The sequence below is a fragment of the Phaseolus vulgaris genome, chromosome 2 (assembly GCF_000499845.2).
Source record: "Phaseolus vulgaris cultivar G19833 chromosome 2, P. vulgaris v2.0, whole genome shotgun sequence".
NCBI classification, from domain to species: domain Eukaryota; kingdom Viridiplantae; phylum Streptophyta; class Magnoliopsida; order Fabales; family Fabaceae; genus Phaseolus; species Phaseolus vulgaris.
Genome location: NC_023758.2, coordinates 13,860,228 through 13,879,025, shown reverse-complemented (window position 1 = coordinate 13,879,025; position 18,798 = coordinate 13,860,228). Strand labels below are relative to the sequence as shown.

At 30.9% G+C, this 18,798-nt stretch overlaps 1 protein-coding gene across 1 annotated transcript; it reads right to left on the bottom strand.

The window, feature by feature from the left end:
* Positions 1-3,316: 3,316 nt before the first annotated feature.
* On the bottom strand, positions 3,317-8,248 carry LOC137810757 (probable methyltransferase PMT2). Its single transcript, XM_068612176.1, has 7 exons — positions 7,814-8,248; positions 6,504-7,148; positions 6,164-6,374; positions 5,702-5,996; positions 4,876-5,244; positions 4,539-4,616; positions 3,317-3,928 (listed from the first exon to the last, which is right to left on the bottom strand). The coding sequence occupies exons 2-7, from the start codon at positions 7,146-7,148 to the stop codon at positions 3,703-3,705; spliced, it is 1,824 nt and encodes a 607-aa protein (XP_068468277.1). The 5' UTR covers positions 7,814-8,248; the 3' UTR covers positions 3,317-3,702.
* Positions 8,249-18,798: the final 10,550 nt, after the last annotated feature.

Here is an 18,798-nt window from a genome sequence, read left to right as displayed (position 1 = left end):
TGGTATGTCAGTTATATTGGAAGACCCTATGATTTGTCTCCTTCCAGGTGATAGGGTGATAACTACTGAAGAGAAACATGTTTTTATCCACTTTGGTTCTATAATATATATGTAGTCCCATCATTTTAAAAGTATTGCCTTTTTTTTCGTTTTCACAAGTGGATCTGACCCAGTGTATAGTCTATTCTAGTTAAATACACCTTTAACTAAAACAATATTGAATAGTCAAACCAGTCACTGAGATTTATTTGTGACAAACACTCAGCAGAAAGGTCACCCCTTGATATGGCCTTTGGGATAATAGCAATACAAACTCTGCCAAATGCTTCAGATTTAATTGGTCATTTGTTAACTTAGAAATTGCTCCATCATTACAAAATTTAATAATGTATGATAATTCATAATTAGGTAATAGTGTAAAAAAACTCTTCCTAATTTTTGTATTTTAATTATATTCAAGGAGCTTATTGGTACTAGAATGCAGTTAATGTGACTGAACTGCTGTTTGTGATGGAAGGATGCTCTGCAGATCTTGATTTGGTTAAATTTTGGAAATGAGCACTGTTTATATCTCCTTACAAATCTTCTTAGCATCTTCAAAATATAAAATACATTTAATACTTATCATAAAAAGAACTATGAAAGTACCAAGGAAGTACAAGAATTAAGAGGATGATGATGTTACATGAGTTATATCTTCCAATTTTATTTTTTTGTAATAATTTATAAATAAAATATTAACAAAAGAGAAAATAGGTAGGACACTGAAAGTGTAAAACTGTTTCACGATCAAACCAATCACCATGATAAATTTATTGATTTTTATAATAATAACTTTAAAAGTTAGATTAGTAGTAGTTTTTATTAGTTAATGATGAAAATTTTCTTATATTATTTAAACTCGAATAAGAAGTATATGAATTTAGTATCTTGAAAGCATATAAAATATTCTGTATTTTCAACACAAGTAAAACATGAGAATGTTATAAAAGATTTAAGATTTATCAGGGATGAAACATAATAGGAGTGAAGTAATGAACTCCATCTGTGTCAAACATTAGAGTTTAATTTAATGTGAATTCATCTCTCTGCATTATGCATAGCATAGAAGAAATAGTTTTGAAAAAAGAAAACAAAAACAAGTGATGCCTTGGCCTTGGAGAATAAGCAAGCAGCAAAAACTTGTCCATTTGAATTAGAGATATGTTGTCCACACAAAATAGACAGTAAAAACAAAGCAAGCATATATTTCTTACCTGTGACAATAATTAGCCCACCATATCAATCATATATATATCCAAACCAGACAAATAATATTGACAAGATTTCACAATGCTATTATACACCACACTCTAAGCTTACACCAAACAAAGGATAGATAATAAATAGTTTGTGCGGACCCCTGTCATAGTGGCTTTGGCATAGACAACCAATGTCCCTTATGTACTGTGACGCTAAAATTGAACAAGTACTGCTTTAAATCTCTTATCTTAGCTTAAATTCTTACAACAATTTCTATACCAGAAAGAAAGTGAAGAAGAGAAGACAGAAAGTGTGACGTTTCAACAACAACAACAAAGTCTGCTATATGAATCAAATGGTAATATTCGACAGGGTTACAATTGCTTTTTAAGACCAAATAATGGTAAAAAACATTATTTAAGAATAAGATTACCAGAGGTGAATTTTCGTTAGATGAGTATCCGAAAACGATTCAAATAATAAAAAAAGAATTCTAAGAAAAAAGTAACATTATTTTATTTGGACCAATTATATAGCTGTCCTTTAATCAAGCTATCTAACTGGTTAATCATTCATCACTTAAATGATATTTTCGTTTTGTACAATAAGGACATTCTAGGATTAGACTTTGTGATATTTAGGATTAAACATGTCTTTTGTTAGCATATATTATAGGAAAAATCTTCTGCATATATTTCAAAAGTTCCTTTTTATTTGTCTTTTGCCATGTTTTCTTCTGCATAGCTGTAAGACTAACTCCTGGGTTAGTAACTAAAACCCTTGCCCAAAGTGGTAATCCAAGGATTCAAACTCCAAGAGTTTTTCTGCATAGCTGTAAGACCTTTTTCCATTATGACCAATTACTATCATGTTATGTTACTTAGCCCTTCTCTGGAACAAAATGTTACTTAAAATTCTCTTAAAAAAACTGTTCCAAAAACGTAGATTTCTTTTTAGAAAAAATAATTCTTCCGGTGACCTTAATTATTGGGCCAGAGCTTGGGCTCTTTCCTGCTCCATCTGATTTACCTGTTGTGTCCACATCCAACATCATAGCTTACCTCACGTTCAGGAATTTGGTTGCAATTAATTTCATACCAACCTTCCATGCTAGTTCTATTGTGTTGTGTAGCACAAACTTGCAAGCAAGCAGGACCCACTTGCACTAGCCTGGCTTGTCTTGGATTAACAGCACTGTACCATGTCTAGATTTGACTAGATTTGACATGTGAGTTATGCTGTCCACTAGGGTAAATATCGCTCTCTGAGATTATTAGAATTAGAACCAAGATGATGGTATTGGAATGTTTTAGAACAACCTCGGCTTGTCTTGTGGTTAATGCTAGTAGGGTTCTGATCCCATCACTGAGTTGGCATATTGGCATAAACTTCTATATTCTTTTATCTTTTAACTCCTATGGCAACATTTCTTACTGCCACCTAATTTCCACTTTTCTGCCATTTTGACTATGTCCATTTCTAAGAAAAGAGCAACAGAGACTGGGGCACCAGCAATGCTTAGTGGAGCTTGTCGCTCTCAAAATAAGATTTGTCAAAATTATATATACTACTTGGTCACCCTCTTCAAACTGTGGAAACGTTTCTATCGCTATCATGTTAGAGAAAAGGTGGAAGTAAAAATGTCAGTCACCATGTACAGTCCCCACCACTCCCCCTAAAACCAAAATTATGCTTATTTGTCAAAAGGGCTATAGTTTATAGGTTTCATTTTCTCTAATACTAAATGAATATGATTCAACATACACTGAATTTGTAAGGAAACTCAGACTTTTAATCATTGTAGAACACATCCTTATAAAAAGAAAGACTGACAAATTATTCCTGTGAATAAATTCTACACCGAAAATTAATCTTATTGCTTGACCAAAACTAACGAAAATACTTTTTAAGTTCAGTTAAGAAGCCAAAGACTATTGGAGATAATTTAGAAGAAAAAAAAAACAAATTCTCACCAAAAGAACTATAGGTATAAGCAATAATGGTTCTGTTAACATAATGACCGATTATTAACTACCGTATAAAAATCGGTGCTTTTTTTCGGACACAATTGAAGTTGAGGAAGTGAACAATTACATTTAGTCTACGTGGGGATTTTAGCAAGGAAGAACCATACACTAGTTGGTTACAAAAAGTAGAGGCTGCAACTTCAAATTCAGAGAAAATAAAACAACTATTCAGAAAAGTCGATCTTCACTTGACTTCTGGATGTAACATTGTATAACAAGAAAATTAAATTATGAGAGAAAAAATGCCTATAGCCATAAACCTTGAACTAAGTGACACGCTTGTGATGGTTGTTAAGCCGTGTATCCCTGTGCCACACTTGAGATGATTAGTTATGCCAAAATGCATGCAAAGCCACACCAACTCTGCAAAAATAGTATATTGAAAGGTAGTAGTGGCAGAACAAGGCCAAGCCTATCAACTTGTCTTCTGTGATTACTGTGTAGATGTGGCATTCGCAACCCAATACTGCTTCACAGCAATTAGTATCTTCTCAGGAACAAGGGGACCATCCTCATGGTCCACCATTTTAGTATCCCATCTCATTCCTTCGATTAATTTCTTTACCTTAATCAAGGCATCAACTTCATCACGGAATATTACAGCACCTTCTGGGCGTAAAATCCGGTCCATCTCAAGAAGAATGTCTTCTTCATTGCATCTGCATTTAGTTATCACACATCATGATTTGAGGTACATGAATGAACACGATTTGATAAATGGATACACAAGGACTTAAACCAAGTGGTTTTAACTAGTGATAGTTGTTAGTTAAATCCACGCACATTATAAGCTCCAAAAGTCATTCAGAAGGATTGTTTAGACATCCAAGACTCAGCTAAACAAAGCAACTGAAAAAGATGTTACAGCAACCTGTCTGGAATGGTAAAACCACTAGCAGATACTACATGGAGAGTAATAAAAAAGACCAACAAACCATGGGAGAATGAAGCTAATTCATCATGAACACTTTCAGTTATTCATACAACAGTCAAACCAAACTACACATAATAAAGGACAGGTGATAAAGTTTTCAACAAAACATGACCACTCTGCACTGCAACCCTAAGGAAAGTTGTTTAAGCTCATTGCCAAGAAATCATTTTGGTAAAAGCAAAGTTGTTTAAGCTCATTGCCAAGAAATCATTTTGGTAAAAGCTACAGCTATAATTGCAAGCTAAGCAAGGCAAAAAAAATATTACGAATTGGTATTGAATAAATTTAATGTTAAAAGAGAAATGGAATAGCCATATAACCAAAGGAATACTTACTTATCCTTGTATAGACTAAAGAGACCATGGCTATGAATGAGGTCATATGTCCTCGGGTATGTAGAAAACGCTTCACACCTGGACATAAATGCACACATAAATAAGGAAAAATATTTAAGCAAGAAGCTGATTCCGAAAAAATGTATAGCTAGTCACGTTACAATTCCATACAAGATAGAATAATTAGCAGAAGACATGACTATGTCAATTTATATTTCTGGAAGTTATAAACTTTATTTGAATAACGGTACCACATTAGGATAGTTACTACAAGTCTTTAAATCATAAGATATAGACATGTCATGAACAAATTAAGGAGGAAGTTAGAAAACCATACCAATCATGATAGATGCCAGTAAGTCCTCGCTCATATATGACACCCAGTGTACTTTTCTCAGCTATAGTAGGCACAACATTCATGACCCATAACTTGGCTGATTCAATAGCTGCAGCAAAACTACCCAATCCAGCATTCATATCCATAATGTTGCGATACCTTCCAGAATCCAGGAGTGGATTAATTTTCTTATAAGCATTTACATGCTTTTTCCACTTTTTGTTATCATCTTCGTATGCCTCAACCGAAACTCCAGGCACAGAGCCACCAGCAATTCTAGAGGGGATGGCATAAAGCCTTTCTGGAAATGGCTTAAGATGAGCAGAAACTTTAGGAGTTGGAGTAATGCAGACCTCCATTTTCTTATACCTGTAGCCACAAAACAAAGCCATTCCGAGTAAGTACACCACTTTCTGCCGAGCATAAGCGTTGGTCAAACTTTTAGGATATATAATATCCAGAGATACCCTTGTGAGAACTTAAAAAGGATTGTTTTGTTTAATATTTCATGATATATGAAATAATGATAAATTGGAATCATCAAACTTTTATCATAACTACATGTGCAAACATCAAAGACATAGCAACAGTAATTACATTACATATTTTGTTTCCATTGGCTCCTCCATAACCGTATGGACATGGTACTTGATTACTGAATTTCTTATAATAGATAAACTTTTTATAACAGTTTTGTTTTCCTTTTCTTCCAGCTTTATGCACCTCTTGTATGCTTGTGTTTATGGTTAGTAGAAAGAAATATAAAGAATCCTAATAAAAGAATGTCAAAATATTCAAATTGTTCAAAACTAATTAAGGGGCATACCAGACATCATTAGCATCTGTCGACTCACAGAATTTAACACTAGAATCTTCTTGTCTGCTGCGACATGATTCGGAGTCTACAGTTTTTTGCCAAATGGCAATTTCAGATTTTTCAGACTTCTTCTCCCAGCAAAGGAGCTTAGCAACCTCTTCAATCTTTCTTTGTTCTTCTTCAAGATCCTCCAAAGTTCTCTGCCAGGATTTGTAGTTAACCTTCCAATTGATTGGAGGACCCGACAACACCCAATAACCACCAGGTCTTAGAACTCGGTCAACTTCCATCATATACATTCCATCTGCAAATAAAGGACGCAATATGCATTAGTAAATAGCTGTTATAACTTGTACAAGGCGCCAAATCTAAGAGCAAGCTAAGTAAGAATAAGCAAATAATCATCGTGCTTTCTTATTTACAGCAAGTACTTCACAGAGAAGATTATACTTAAAAATGTGGATATCTCACCATTTGCTCCCCAGGGAATCAAGCAGCGAGAGCAATGTGCCATGTCAAAAGCTGCAGATGGATAAGGCAATTTTATGGTTCCAAGAACACCAATGACAGCAGGTACACCTCTTTCAAGAGCAAACTGTACTTGGGCTTCATGAGAGTCCCTTGGTGCAAATGACATGGCAATAACATTTCGGCTCCAGAGATATGCACCCCAACTGGCAACCTGAGCAAAACAACCTTACATTAAGGACCCAAACATAAAACAAAGTACTCTTGTCATTAATCGAATTAACATGCAAAAGTGGGAAAAAAAATTGGTATAGCCCTGAGGAATTTGCAATGAAAAACATACCCCACAACCAGTGTCCAGTGCTGTCCTGACTGTTCCATCCTTTATAGGTATCACAGAAGCAAGCTGATCAATATATTTGTCTGCACCTTGCGGAAACTGAGTTCCACCACCAGGAAATCTGAAAACATTTCCCTCATACTGGATCCAGTTCTGAATGGCCTTCTCAACTGTAAGACTCTTGTAAGGTGCATTTGCGTATGGAACATAATCACGGCTTTTTGGCCATGAAAATGGAGTAACATATCCCTTAGGTGCTGGGATCAAACAGTGCAACTTTTCTTCCTCAGGGGGACAATGCCTCTCACGATAATTCATATTTTCTCTTGGAAAAGTCATGGCACGCCGTTGATCTTGGCAAGGGGTATAATCGATGAAATGAGCACTGCAAGGTTCAAACACCTTTGGTTTTGACTCAAACTCATCAATTCTGCTGACTTCTCCACCATGGTGAGAGTCAAAACTCAAATCAGGGCGTATATTACAGTCTGAGCCTTTCTTAGTAATCTCCAATGCTATGCTATCTCCCTTTCCAAAACCACTTCTCTGCCATGCACCCAGCATATAGAAGAAACAGCACAGACCAACTACTATAAAGATCTGCACGGAGCTTCTAGTCCTGCCATCACCTGAACTTGGTTTTGCCATCTGAACCAGAGAAACACCAGTTTTCATTCCGAATTACATAAATAATAACTCATATGATTAACAATGTATGATCCAGGAAAAAAGTATTAAATCAAAGCAAAATAATTGTTTCAATAAATAATTGATAACAATTAGCAAGTTCCAATTGACGAAATTAAGTTCCAATTATGAATCGTATCACATTAATTTCAATCAACATTAGGAAGCAATTATTAGTCTGTAATATATTGTAAAAGTTGAGGGGATGCAGAAGGAACTTCAGATCTTATACAGCATGGAATCTGTGTTCCATCGGTAGCACGTCTCTCTTGCCAATAAGGAGTGATCGCGCATTTGTGCACTACCAACGACAATACAAACATTAAAAGAGAACAAAACAAAACCAAGCACGAAACATACTTATGAACTAAACCCACATATATACCAGGTGAATCGTATGGGATCCAGCTTTAGGTAAATGAGATGCAAGATACGAACGAAGACGACCCACGAAACCTTTCTAAAGATAATTTACTAGGTGCCCAACAACATGGAATTTTTTTTTTCATGTAGAAACAATATGGATATTAAGAAAACCAAACTTTGAAAACACCCAGAAGAAAAATAACCAAAAAAGTAGGAAAACAGAAGAAAGGAAGAAAATTGAAATGAGGGAAATATCTCACCAATCATAAGAAGCTGCGGGAGCAATGGCTACGAAGATCTGGAGCCTTCTTGAGAGGAATTAGTTGAGAGAGAGAGAGAGAGAGAATCTGAGAGGATTTTATAAATTTTCTGAAGAACCAAATGATGATTTCCTTGCTGCATGGGCAGTGAGACGTGCCAATAAAAGTCTCTATTTTTTTTTTCTATCCAAATTCCAATCCGTTCACATGAACCAACAGCAGCGGAAAAGAAGAGAAAAGGAAAAGCTGAAAGAAAGTAAAAGGAAAAAAAAAAGGGAAATGGTAAAACGTAGTACTGTGCTATCAATATACCAATTATATAGCGTCTCAGCAAATAAATGGCTCAATAAATGTGCGTGTGTTACGTTGTTTTTTTTTTCGTTCTGAAGGGGAGAGTAAATTTGATGTGACTGGTTTATTACTTTGAAATGTCATGTCTTCCTCCACACATTCCCTATTTCTCTATTTATCTTTTTTAGAAAAAAAAAAAAAAAAAAAAAAAACCCAGTACGTATAATATCAAGATTTTATTAAAGTTAACAATAAATCGCGAAAAATGTGAATTCACCGTAATTTTATTACGGAATTATTTTTTATGAATTTAAGTATTTATATAATGAAAATGTTAATAGATGTTTATGAAAGAAATAGAATGTTTTAAATAAAATGGAAACTCCGCGTTCGCGTTGATACATAAACGGTGGGTTGGAGGCACGATTGGCGGTGCAGAGAAGGGTCCCACGCGCCACCAAAAGTCGTTCATTGCGTATATCTCATCATCAGCGTTCATTCGTCTGAATGTAACCAAACGGTACTTAACAAATGTAACGCTCATCGTGGCGCGTGCATCTCACCTCCATGCCCCACCCTACCATGTCCATCAATCAATCCATCATGCTTCCCACTTCCTCACCACACTGCCTCTCGTTCCAGTAAACAATAATGTCTCTCATATTAACACAATTATGCTATTTTTGAAACATTATATTACAACTATTTTTGTGAAATTTTTTTATTATATATATATATTCTAGATCTAGAAAACGGTGTCGTTGAAGGCCATTGAAGAAAACATTGATCCCTTAGCAAGGGTACTTCGGAACTCAACGGCACAATAAATAATTATTTTCCCATTATTAATTTAACTTTAATAAAATTATCCGAATTTTTTATTGGAAGAAAGAACAAGTCCTTCACCTTCATACAATAGAATATTTTCGAAAATAATAAATTGCATGCGGAATATTTATAGTTTTGAGCCTTGAATTGAAAACGAAATACTGCATGATCCAACATGATCATAAATAAACCTCAAAATATCTTCATGAGGGGTCACGATAGGACAAGATCATGGTGACACATTATGGCAAATAAATATGTATGAGATATATTATAAGAATCTGTTCGATGTTCACAAAAAGTATTTATATTGATTTGACATACGTATGGCCAATATTTTGTTTTTAAAATTAGATATAAAAATATGTGTACTATTTATACAGTTATAATTTTCACCCTTTTAAATTGAAAAAATATATATCATTTTGAAATTACATTTCTATAATATTATATTTTCTTTATTTTTTTTTAAATATTAAACAAATATAAACATGAATATGGATGTGGATATAAATATAGTTATTATCCAATAAAAATGAAATAAAAAATTTATAATCATCCAAACAAAAATGGGTGTTGGTTTTTAATTCGAAAACAAATTAACAAACAATTAAGTATTCGTCTTTCAATGTTTTGAATTAAAATAGTATTTTTAGAAGATGTCTGAGAAAAAGGATGGAACAGATCTAGTGTCATGAATAATAATGTTTAAGAAGATTGAAAGTTAGATGAAGGTATTATAAAATTAAGAACACAGATTTTTGTGGTGACCAAGCCTAGCTATGCCGTCCCGTCTTTCCTCCTTATCTCTAATTATTTATTATCTTCTTAAATATGTCTCTAATTTTATAAGATAAATATTTGTATCTCTATGGATTATGGGTCTAGATAATATTTATTCATTGGTACAAAATTCGTTGTCGTATTGGTAGTTTTTCAATTCTTCAAAGTTTTTCCTCTCGCTACATGCGCACTCCGTCGGTCGGGTATCTGCGATTACACTCCGATGCTCAAGTCAGTGCTAGTATTTTAGTCTCTTCTCTTAGGATATAAAAAATGTACATTTTCTCCATTCAGAAGTCTTACTTATAGGTTGATTTGGGTCTCTACTTGTGTGGATTAGGTAATCAGTTTACTCAGACGTGTGTAATGGTCCTCAGAATGTGTGTAATGGCTTCCTGATCTCATGGGCGTGTATCTTGAAGTATGTCTTTGACTCATTTAACGCCAATTACAACAGCTTTATTTATTACGTATTTGCTCTATTGTAAATGTCGTTTGACTCGATCTTCGGTAGCCAACCAGTAAAATATCCTTTAAATAATATAATAAAAAAAATAATATTTAAACTATATATCTTTTAACTTGATGTTTAGTAATGCTCTTATAAGTACACAAATGTCTCTCACAGATGGTGGGGTTTTAGTTTTGTTTTGACGTGGTTGTGGATAAGATTATGTTTAATGGGTGGCATTTCATGGTTAGTTGATATTAGGTTTCAAGATTTAGATCCAATCAATGTCACATGTCTTGAATAAGATAATTAAATTGACGAAGCCAATAACATTAGATTTCAAAATCCTTAGGAAGAAAAAAAGGAAAGAAGGGGAAAAGGTGTGGAATGGATGCATGATCATCTAAATTAGAAGTAAAATAGAATTGTATCTAACTTAATTAAAATGAAATTGCAGGCTAACCTAAATTAGAGCTAGTTGGAGGGGAAATCAACCATAGTGAAGCAAATGGAACCGTATTTGGTCAATGCGACAATGAGAGAAGATGTTGAAAAATATTATATCCAAGTGGTTCAACATTTCTCTCAACACCATCTCCATCAAACACTATTATTTTTATCCAAAACATTTTTCATATTTCGTGTCAGAAAGGAAAGGTTAGGGGTGTGGTTAATCCCCTATTTGGTCTTCTGTGGTTGAGTTAATCACTTTGTATAAAAATGTAGGTTGATTGTGTTAATTCATTCTATATAAGAGTTGGTTTATGGTTAAAAATATTTTTAAAAAATTATAAATATAAATTTATTAATAAAATTTTATTAATTATAAACTGTACTCGGACGATCAATTCACTCATGACGGGTCGGCCACAAACTAGATCACTCAACCACGATTAGGTCACATGACGACGTGTGACCGACCGACCATTGGCGACGAGCCATGGGTTGACCAAGTCAGTAGAGTTAATCCATAGTTAAAAGTTGTTTAACACAACCCTAAACACAAACCAACCTCCTAATACGACTCATTAACGAAGATTTATTAAGGTAATATAAATAACACACATTCCAAGAACCAGGTACGTCATGATCTACAGTACTCTAACACTCGAGTGCTGACATCCCGACTGATTTGAGTGTTGAAGTGCCTTCTGTAGGTACCACCCCGCATGTGGAGTCAGACGACCGAAAGAAGAAAGGTGAAGCAGGAAGCTTGGAGCATACCGACCGAAGGTAGAGGCATAAGTAATTGTTCTCTAGGCTCCAAACCCGTTCGAGAACAAACCTTCTAATACGATCCATCAACGAAGGCCCATTAAGGTACCAGCCCCGCCTATGGAGTCAGACGACCAAAAGAAAGAAGACGAAGCAGGAAGCTTGAAGCATCAATGACCGACCGAAGGTAGAGGTAGAAGGAATTGTTCTCTAAATCCCAAACCCGTTCGAGAACATAAACAAATATGTTGTTGAATGGTTGAATTATTTTGACTAGCTTTCTTAAGAATTCATATAACAATGTGGAGTTAGGAGTTGTAAGTAGGAGGAGGAATGTCGTTTAGAGTTAGTTAGTCTCGATCGATGTTATTTTTAGAGATTGAAGATATGCAAGTTATGTCGTCGTGTTCCATATCTCACCTATGTAAGTGTGAATTATGTGAAACACACATAAGTAGATCAACGAATTGATCACGGACTAGTTCGCAAAACTTACTCCTTACTAATCTTACTCCTTACTAATATTCTTAGAAAAAGTCATATTTTAAAATATTTTTCAGTGTTAATTATCCTATAAAATAGACAAATTTTAATTAGCATAATAGTGTTATAGGCTTTGTTGAAACTAGATTATTTAGTTATGCAGTCGAATACCTCTAATAATTATGATAATAAAGGATTGAATTCTTGATAGTTTAATGATTTATGTTTAATTTAATTAAGTGTGAAGTTCATTAATAATTTTTAATCAATACTATTAGTGTTTTTTTCTAAAATCGTCCTATTAGTATGAACTAGGACATGTTATGACGTTATATTCACATTCAATGCGCTGTTATTGTTAGAAGTTATTTGAAAAAAAAAATTGATTGATATATATATTACAAGTTGGGAATAGACAATTTGGAGCACGAAATCCCATAATATAAAAATAAATGTAACTCAAAATTTTATCCAATTATATTTTTCGGACTAAGTTAGATCGTGTTTTGTTTAATTTATTCCAATAAAATTGAGTGAAATAATGAATTTTAAATTTTAAATGTGATAAACACAATCCACCTAATTGCATAAAATAAATATATAATAAAATGTTATCTAATAATTTTACTATATAAATTTAACAGTTAATCATATGAATATTCAGTGAATATTATAAGTAAATATTTTATATTTCACATCTTATTAAAATAAACATTTTATTTCTTATATCTTCTGGGACTTGAGTTGTTATTTATTTTAATAATTATGTTTTAAGTATCGTTGATATTCTATAAATATTGAAAAATATTGATTTTAAGTTTTTTCTATTATAAGATAAAAAGTAACTAAATCTAATAACCAATCTCAATTATAATTGAGATGAATTGAGTTGATCGTTAAATAAAAAAAGTAAAAAAAAAAAAACTCAATCTAATAAAACTTAATTGAATGGAATTAAAAATTAGACTAAACTGAATTCAACTTTCATCTCTTTTTCATTCTTTCCTATTTCCTTGTCCCGTAATACCTTTTATATATATCTCCAGATAATAACTTAGTAAATAATTTGTACATTTAACATTTTGTTCCTTCTTCTTTCGTGAGTTAGTGTTTTTTTTTATATCTTGTAAAGAATACTAATTATTTGGCTCCATGGATAGTTTTTAAAGGTTTTTTTGTTCTTTGTGAGTAATGCGATTCTAGATGCTGAATTGGTTATTCTAATTAGTGTGACCACATGGTGTACAACACTTTTCCTTTTTGAATTTGCAACATGTCGATTATTGGTTCTTTCTTTCACTTTATTCTCAAAAGTTTGCCATCTTCTATTAAGTTTTATTGAGTTTGGTGATAAATGTTTATGACAATTTTCTATGCATATATTACTATAAAAAATTATGGATTTGCAAACCAATATTTATCAATGGATATTTATCTCTTCAGTATTTTATATTACTGAAAATATCAATGAATTTAAAAAAATATAAAAAAAATCAATATGGTTGTGAGTATTTGTTGTAAATTTTATCACTAATTTGGTGTCAGTAAGTATTTCTCACAATCAAAAAGTCATTTTTTTATTGTGTGAAATTATATTTCTCGTTAATAATATTTGTTGGTAAGTAAACGTCAAAATTAAAAATTCTTTTTATGTGTGTAATGATAATTAGACACTTAAGTTGAGTATCCATCAGTAATATTCATATATAAATGGACGTTAAAATCCAAAATTACTTTTTATGTGTACTGATCTCGTTGATAATATTAATATTTGCCAATAAAATTGACAAATAATAATAATAATAATAATAATATAAATTTTCTTAATTTTAACAATATTGTTTTATAATATATTAATAATTTTATTTTATATGGATATATAATAAATAAAAATATTAATTTTATAATTTTATAATAATATTTTAATTCCTTCACTATTTTATTTGTGTGTTACTAAGTAATAATTAAGATATTCAATTGTTTAAGTTATTTTAAAACATAAAAAATAAGTGAAGTGGAAATTAAATTAATAAACATTTCATTGAACTCACTAAAAGGTTACCATAGATTATATAATTACAAAAATTAAACTTTTTTAATACCACACATTGAAATGTAGGATGATTATTGTTTTTTTTCCTGTTATGAATCTCCCATTAATAAACAATTAATTATTATAAAATATTAATATTCTCATATCAAATTAACATACACAAATAAGAAAATAAAAAAAGTAATTAAAGAATTAGTAATAAAAATTATAGAAATAGTTAATAGAAATATAAACTGTAACAGCACCTTTTTTAAAAGCTGAAAGAGGGTTTTCTTCCGCACCCCTTAGTATCACTTTCTTCTTCTTTCTTCCAAATCACTTTCTCTCTCTATCAACTTCTCTCTTCTCCCTTCTTTTTTAATTTCTCAATTCATACCTCATCTATTTTAGAATCTGATCGAACGACATTGTAGCTGGCGAGTTAAGGAACATTTCTACCCGATCAAATTTTTAAACCGAGTAAGTTCATTTTTACTCTAAATATCCTTTGTTATCTGTTTTTCCTTAGGATTTAGTCATCAATATTGGTGAGGTCAGTTGAGAAGTTTAACCCTCTCAACTTATTCTGCTATATACTGAATTTTTGTTCTGTTTGGATAATTTGCATTAAGTCCGTAAATCTTGAAGTTTATCCAGACGGTGGGAAATAAAATTCTAAAAGTTGCTTGGAAAGCAAGAAATTGAGGTAAGGGAAGCTAAATTTAATTTTTAATAGCACACTAGGATAGAAGATCTGAATGCGGAAGGGACGTGGTCCCAATATTCAATTTCTCTTGCAGAGATGTTGTTTGTTTATATAGTATTTAAATTTGTAAAAATATTAGATTTTGATGGTTTAATATTTAAGGTGTTGTTTTCTTATGTTAATTACGCTTTTGAATGTTGTGGACCATGTTTGGAATGATATTGTATGATGAAATGATGTGGAATTGAATTCATACATTTGGGATAATGTATGGACTGATGTTCGATGTGTATTAAGTATTGATGTCGAAATAATGTATGGACTGATGTTTGTTGTGTATTAAGTATTGATGCCTATGTGGTAATAGAGGTCTCCGAGCTTCACTGATGATCTAAGTCACATAGACTAAGATATCAGGTGGTGAGAAGCTGATGGGGGAGTTCATGCACACTGTGACATATGAGATGCACGGCTTGGGTTGTATTGAACTTACCCTGATCCTTTCTGTCGGATTCGCTGGTAATCTTTGGATCAGGTGTTAGTTTCTGGTAGGACTTACTTAATACGGGTCTTCCGAAAGACGTTGTTTGTTGAATATTTTGGATGTGTAGATCCATGTGAGATCTATGTGATTGTTTATTGTTGAGATTTGAAGAAAATTGAATAATTTGAGGAATTGATCATGTAATTTGGTTTTCTCTTTGAATTTAAGTGTGTATATTATAAAATTCTATTTTCACTAGCTTACCCTTGCTTTTCTTGTTGTGTTTGAACTGCGATGACTGTACTATGTACATGAGCAGATGACCATACAGGTGCAGGAGAGCCTTAAAGGTTTCAGAGTTTTATTTTGAACTGTGGATATGTAAATATTTGTATTTCTATAAATCCTAATAATATATTAGGAATGTTTTGAAAAACTCCAAGTTTATATAGAAACTGGTAGAAATTTTATTGTAATAGCTATATGTAAATTATGGATGTTACAAATTAAAGAATTAAGAAAATAAAAAAAGCAATTAAAGAATTAGAAATAAAAATTATAGAAATAGTTAATAGAAATATAAACTTATTTAAGAATTTCCTTACCCCACTTCATTCAAAATGATTGAACTTATATAAACACTTTATTTATAATTTATAAAGAATGAATTTTAGTATGCCATCATTTCTTTATTCTTTCCAGCAAAAACAAAAAGTAAAAAATTATTATTTTTTTATGCAATTTAAGGTGGTTCTTACATCAATAAACAGACGTTTCATGTCCTATTTCGGCTTTATAAAAATTATTTAACTATTTTACATAATTATCCAATGAATTGAAAACTTCTTAGCATCTTAATAAATTTGAATACTCAATTAATTCTCTTTTTTTTATAAGAAAAAATAGTTTTAATAGGAGTAAAAAAATAGTTTTAATAGGAGGTTTTTTTATGACGGATATGACGGATAATTTATGTATGATTTATCGATGTTTATAAGTATAAAATTTGACACTTTGTAAAACTAGAATAAATTGCAGTGTTTAAAAATACACATAATGTCACAATGCTTAAATTTGGTGTAATATTCACAATAGTAAGAGTCATTGCAATTTTGGATATATAGCAGATATAGAAGAAAGACACTTAATTACCATAAGAATCCAACCTCATTGAGTTCATTTTCTCCCATCTGCTTCAACAAGATAACTAATAATGGAAAATTAAAATTAATCTAATTCATAGCTACAACATTTGTATCAAATTTATACTTCATAGTCCACTTACATCATATTATAAACTCCGTTTAAAGATTTTGATTTTAAATTTAGTTGTTTGTGACTATTGCTAGCTCTTTAAACTCTAATATAATCAAACATCCTTTTCTGATAATTCTGTATGGGTTTCTATGATCAATTTCAAACTTCAAAACCATTAACTTTGGCCACACTAAAACGATATATTCCAGATTTAATTCACAATTTTTTTCTATAAAATTAAAAAAAAATGTTTTTCATAAGTTAAAAATTAACTTAGGCACATAATAATTTGTTGAAATTTTATCATATCATTTTTTTTTAAAATTTCAAATTTAATTTGTAAAGAAGCTAGTTTCATTTTATGAAAAAGTTAATTTCAATTTTTTCTTTTATTCTTTTTCTAAAATTTTCACAGAGAAGATCATCCAAAAAAGACACTACAAAAAAATCATTAAATAATAATTAAATTTAGAGGTAAAAAATAATTAGTCACTGTATTAACTAAATTAGATACTAATTTAGAGACTAAAAAATTATTCATATTTAAATTGATTTCTATTATTAATAAAAATTATAAAATAGTTTCTAAATTTGTATCTAAATTAGTTGCCTAAGTTTTAGACTAATATTTTAGATTCTAAATTAGTCTCTAAATGACTAATGAAGACTAATTTAGAATATAAAAGTATTAAGCAGCTAAAATCTTGATAGTTAATGACTAGATACTAATTTAAAAATTATTTTATAAATGTTTATTAATAATATAAATTACTTTAGATACCAATAGTTTGTTTAGTTTATAAAATGATCTCTAATTTAATCAAATAGTAATTAATTGTTTTTATCTCTAAAATTAATTTCTATTTAATGATTTTTTTTAGTGAAATCCATTCATCACAGGCATATCTAGATATACTTTTTAAAAAATATTAAATAAATAATATTTTTTTTACTATAAACTAGGTTAAAAAAAGAATTTAAAGAAATTGTTCTAAAACTTAATTTACCATATACTAGTTTTAGCAAACTCATTTATTTTTTCTGATTATTATTCTGAAATTTTAAACTTGCTGTTAGAAGCTCTAGAAGAATGAAAGTTATACTCAAATTCCTAATTAAGGCTGAAACTATTATTAGTATATTTCTTTATGCATTTACACATCCAACACTCTTTTATACACTCACTTAACAATCAATAATATTATTATTTTAATAAATTTCTATATCATTTAATTAAAAATTTATTTTTTACTATATATATATTTTTTTAAATTATCAAATCTAAGGGGTGTAAAAATATAATTTTCCTAATAGTATAGTAGTAATGTGATCAAATTAGAAGGTCATATGCTAAAACTTACAACCTTTTCAGCCCCATCAAATTTTGGGCCTCTCTTTACGTGAGAGGCAGTTTCTTTCTACACCCCTATATTTTTCTTCCTGCACCCCAAAACTTTAAATCCAGAAACTGACCTTCATCTTTTATTTGAAATCGGGATCTGGGAGTGTGCTAGGGATTCATCAATCCAGTAGTGAATCATGTTGCTTTCTGGATAAGGGGTGTTCCGGAAGCAAAGTTTGCATAAATTGTTGATTTCCATATTGCTAAATCCAGAAGCATAATTTCTATTACAGGTTGGTGAATCTGAAATTATTTTTTTTCAATTATGGATTTCTGAATCTGGAATGCATATTTTGAATTACGGATTGGTGGATCTATAATGGTTTTTTTAATTATGGATGTTTTGTATTTTTTTTATTTTGAATTAACACTATCGGACGCGCCTATCCGAAATTTTACCGGAAGTGCCAGTCCAAAAATTTACCGGATTTTGTAATCTAGAATGCAATAAAATAAATGTACAGTTTTATATAGGGAGATTTTGTCTTTGCAAACATTGTGGGGTGCAGGAAGAAAGAATTAGACATTGGCGGGGGGGGGGGGGGGGGGGGGGTACAGGTTTTATTTGCTATTGGATTCTTCTTTCGTCACACCATACTTTTACAAGTCTGCGTTTGTGATTTTAGTTGGAATTTCTTAAAGAATAAAGAACTTATACATATTTTTATAGAAGAAAAAACTTAAAAAGAGAAGAGATTGTGAAAGAAAAAATGTGTTAGAGAACTATTAATAACATTTTTCTTCAAAGGTTAATTTATTGAATGTAGGAAAATATTGCAAAAATATTAAAAGTATGTTTGTTTAAACCTTTTTTAGAGAAATAGGTATTTTTTTAATTAATTAATCATCTAATAGCTTTTAACATTGGGTAAAATTGTTTAAAAAATAAATAAAAATCTATTTTTTTATAAATACTTTGGAATTATCTCTCATAAAAAAGAATTAGAAATGTTAAAAAAATAATTTAAAAATATTTTTTACTGTGAACAAACACATAATTTCATACTTATATTGTAAGTTTTTTTTTTTTTATGTAAAACATGTATATATTGG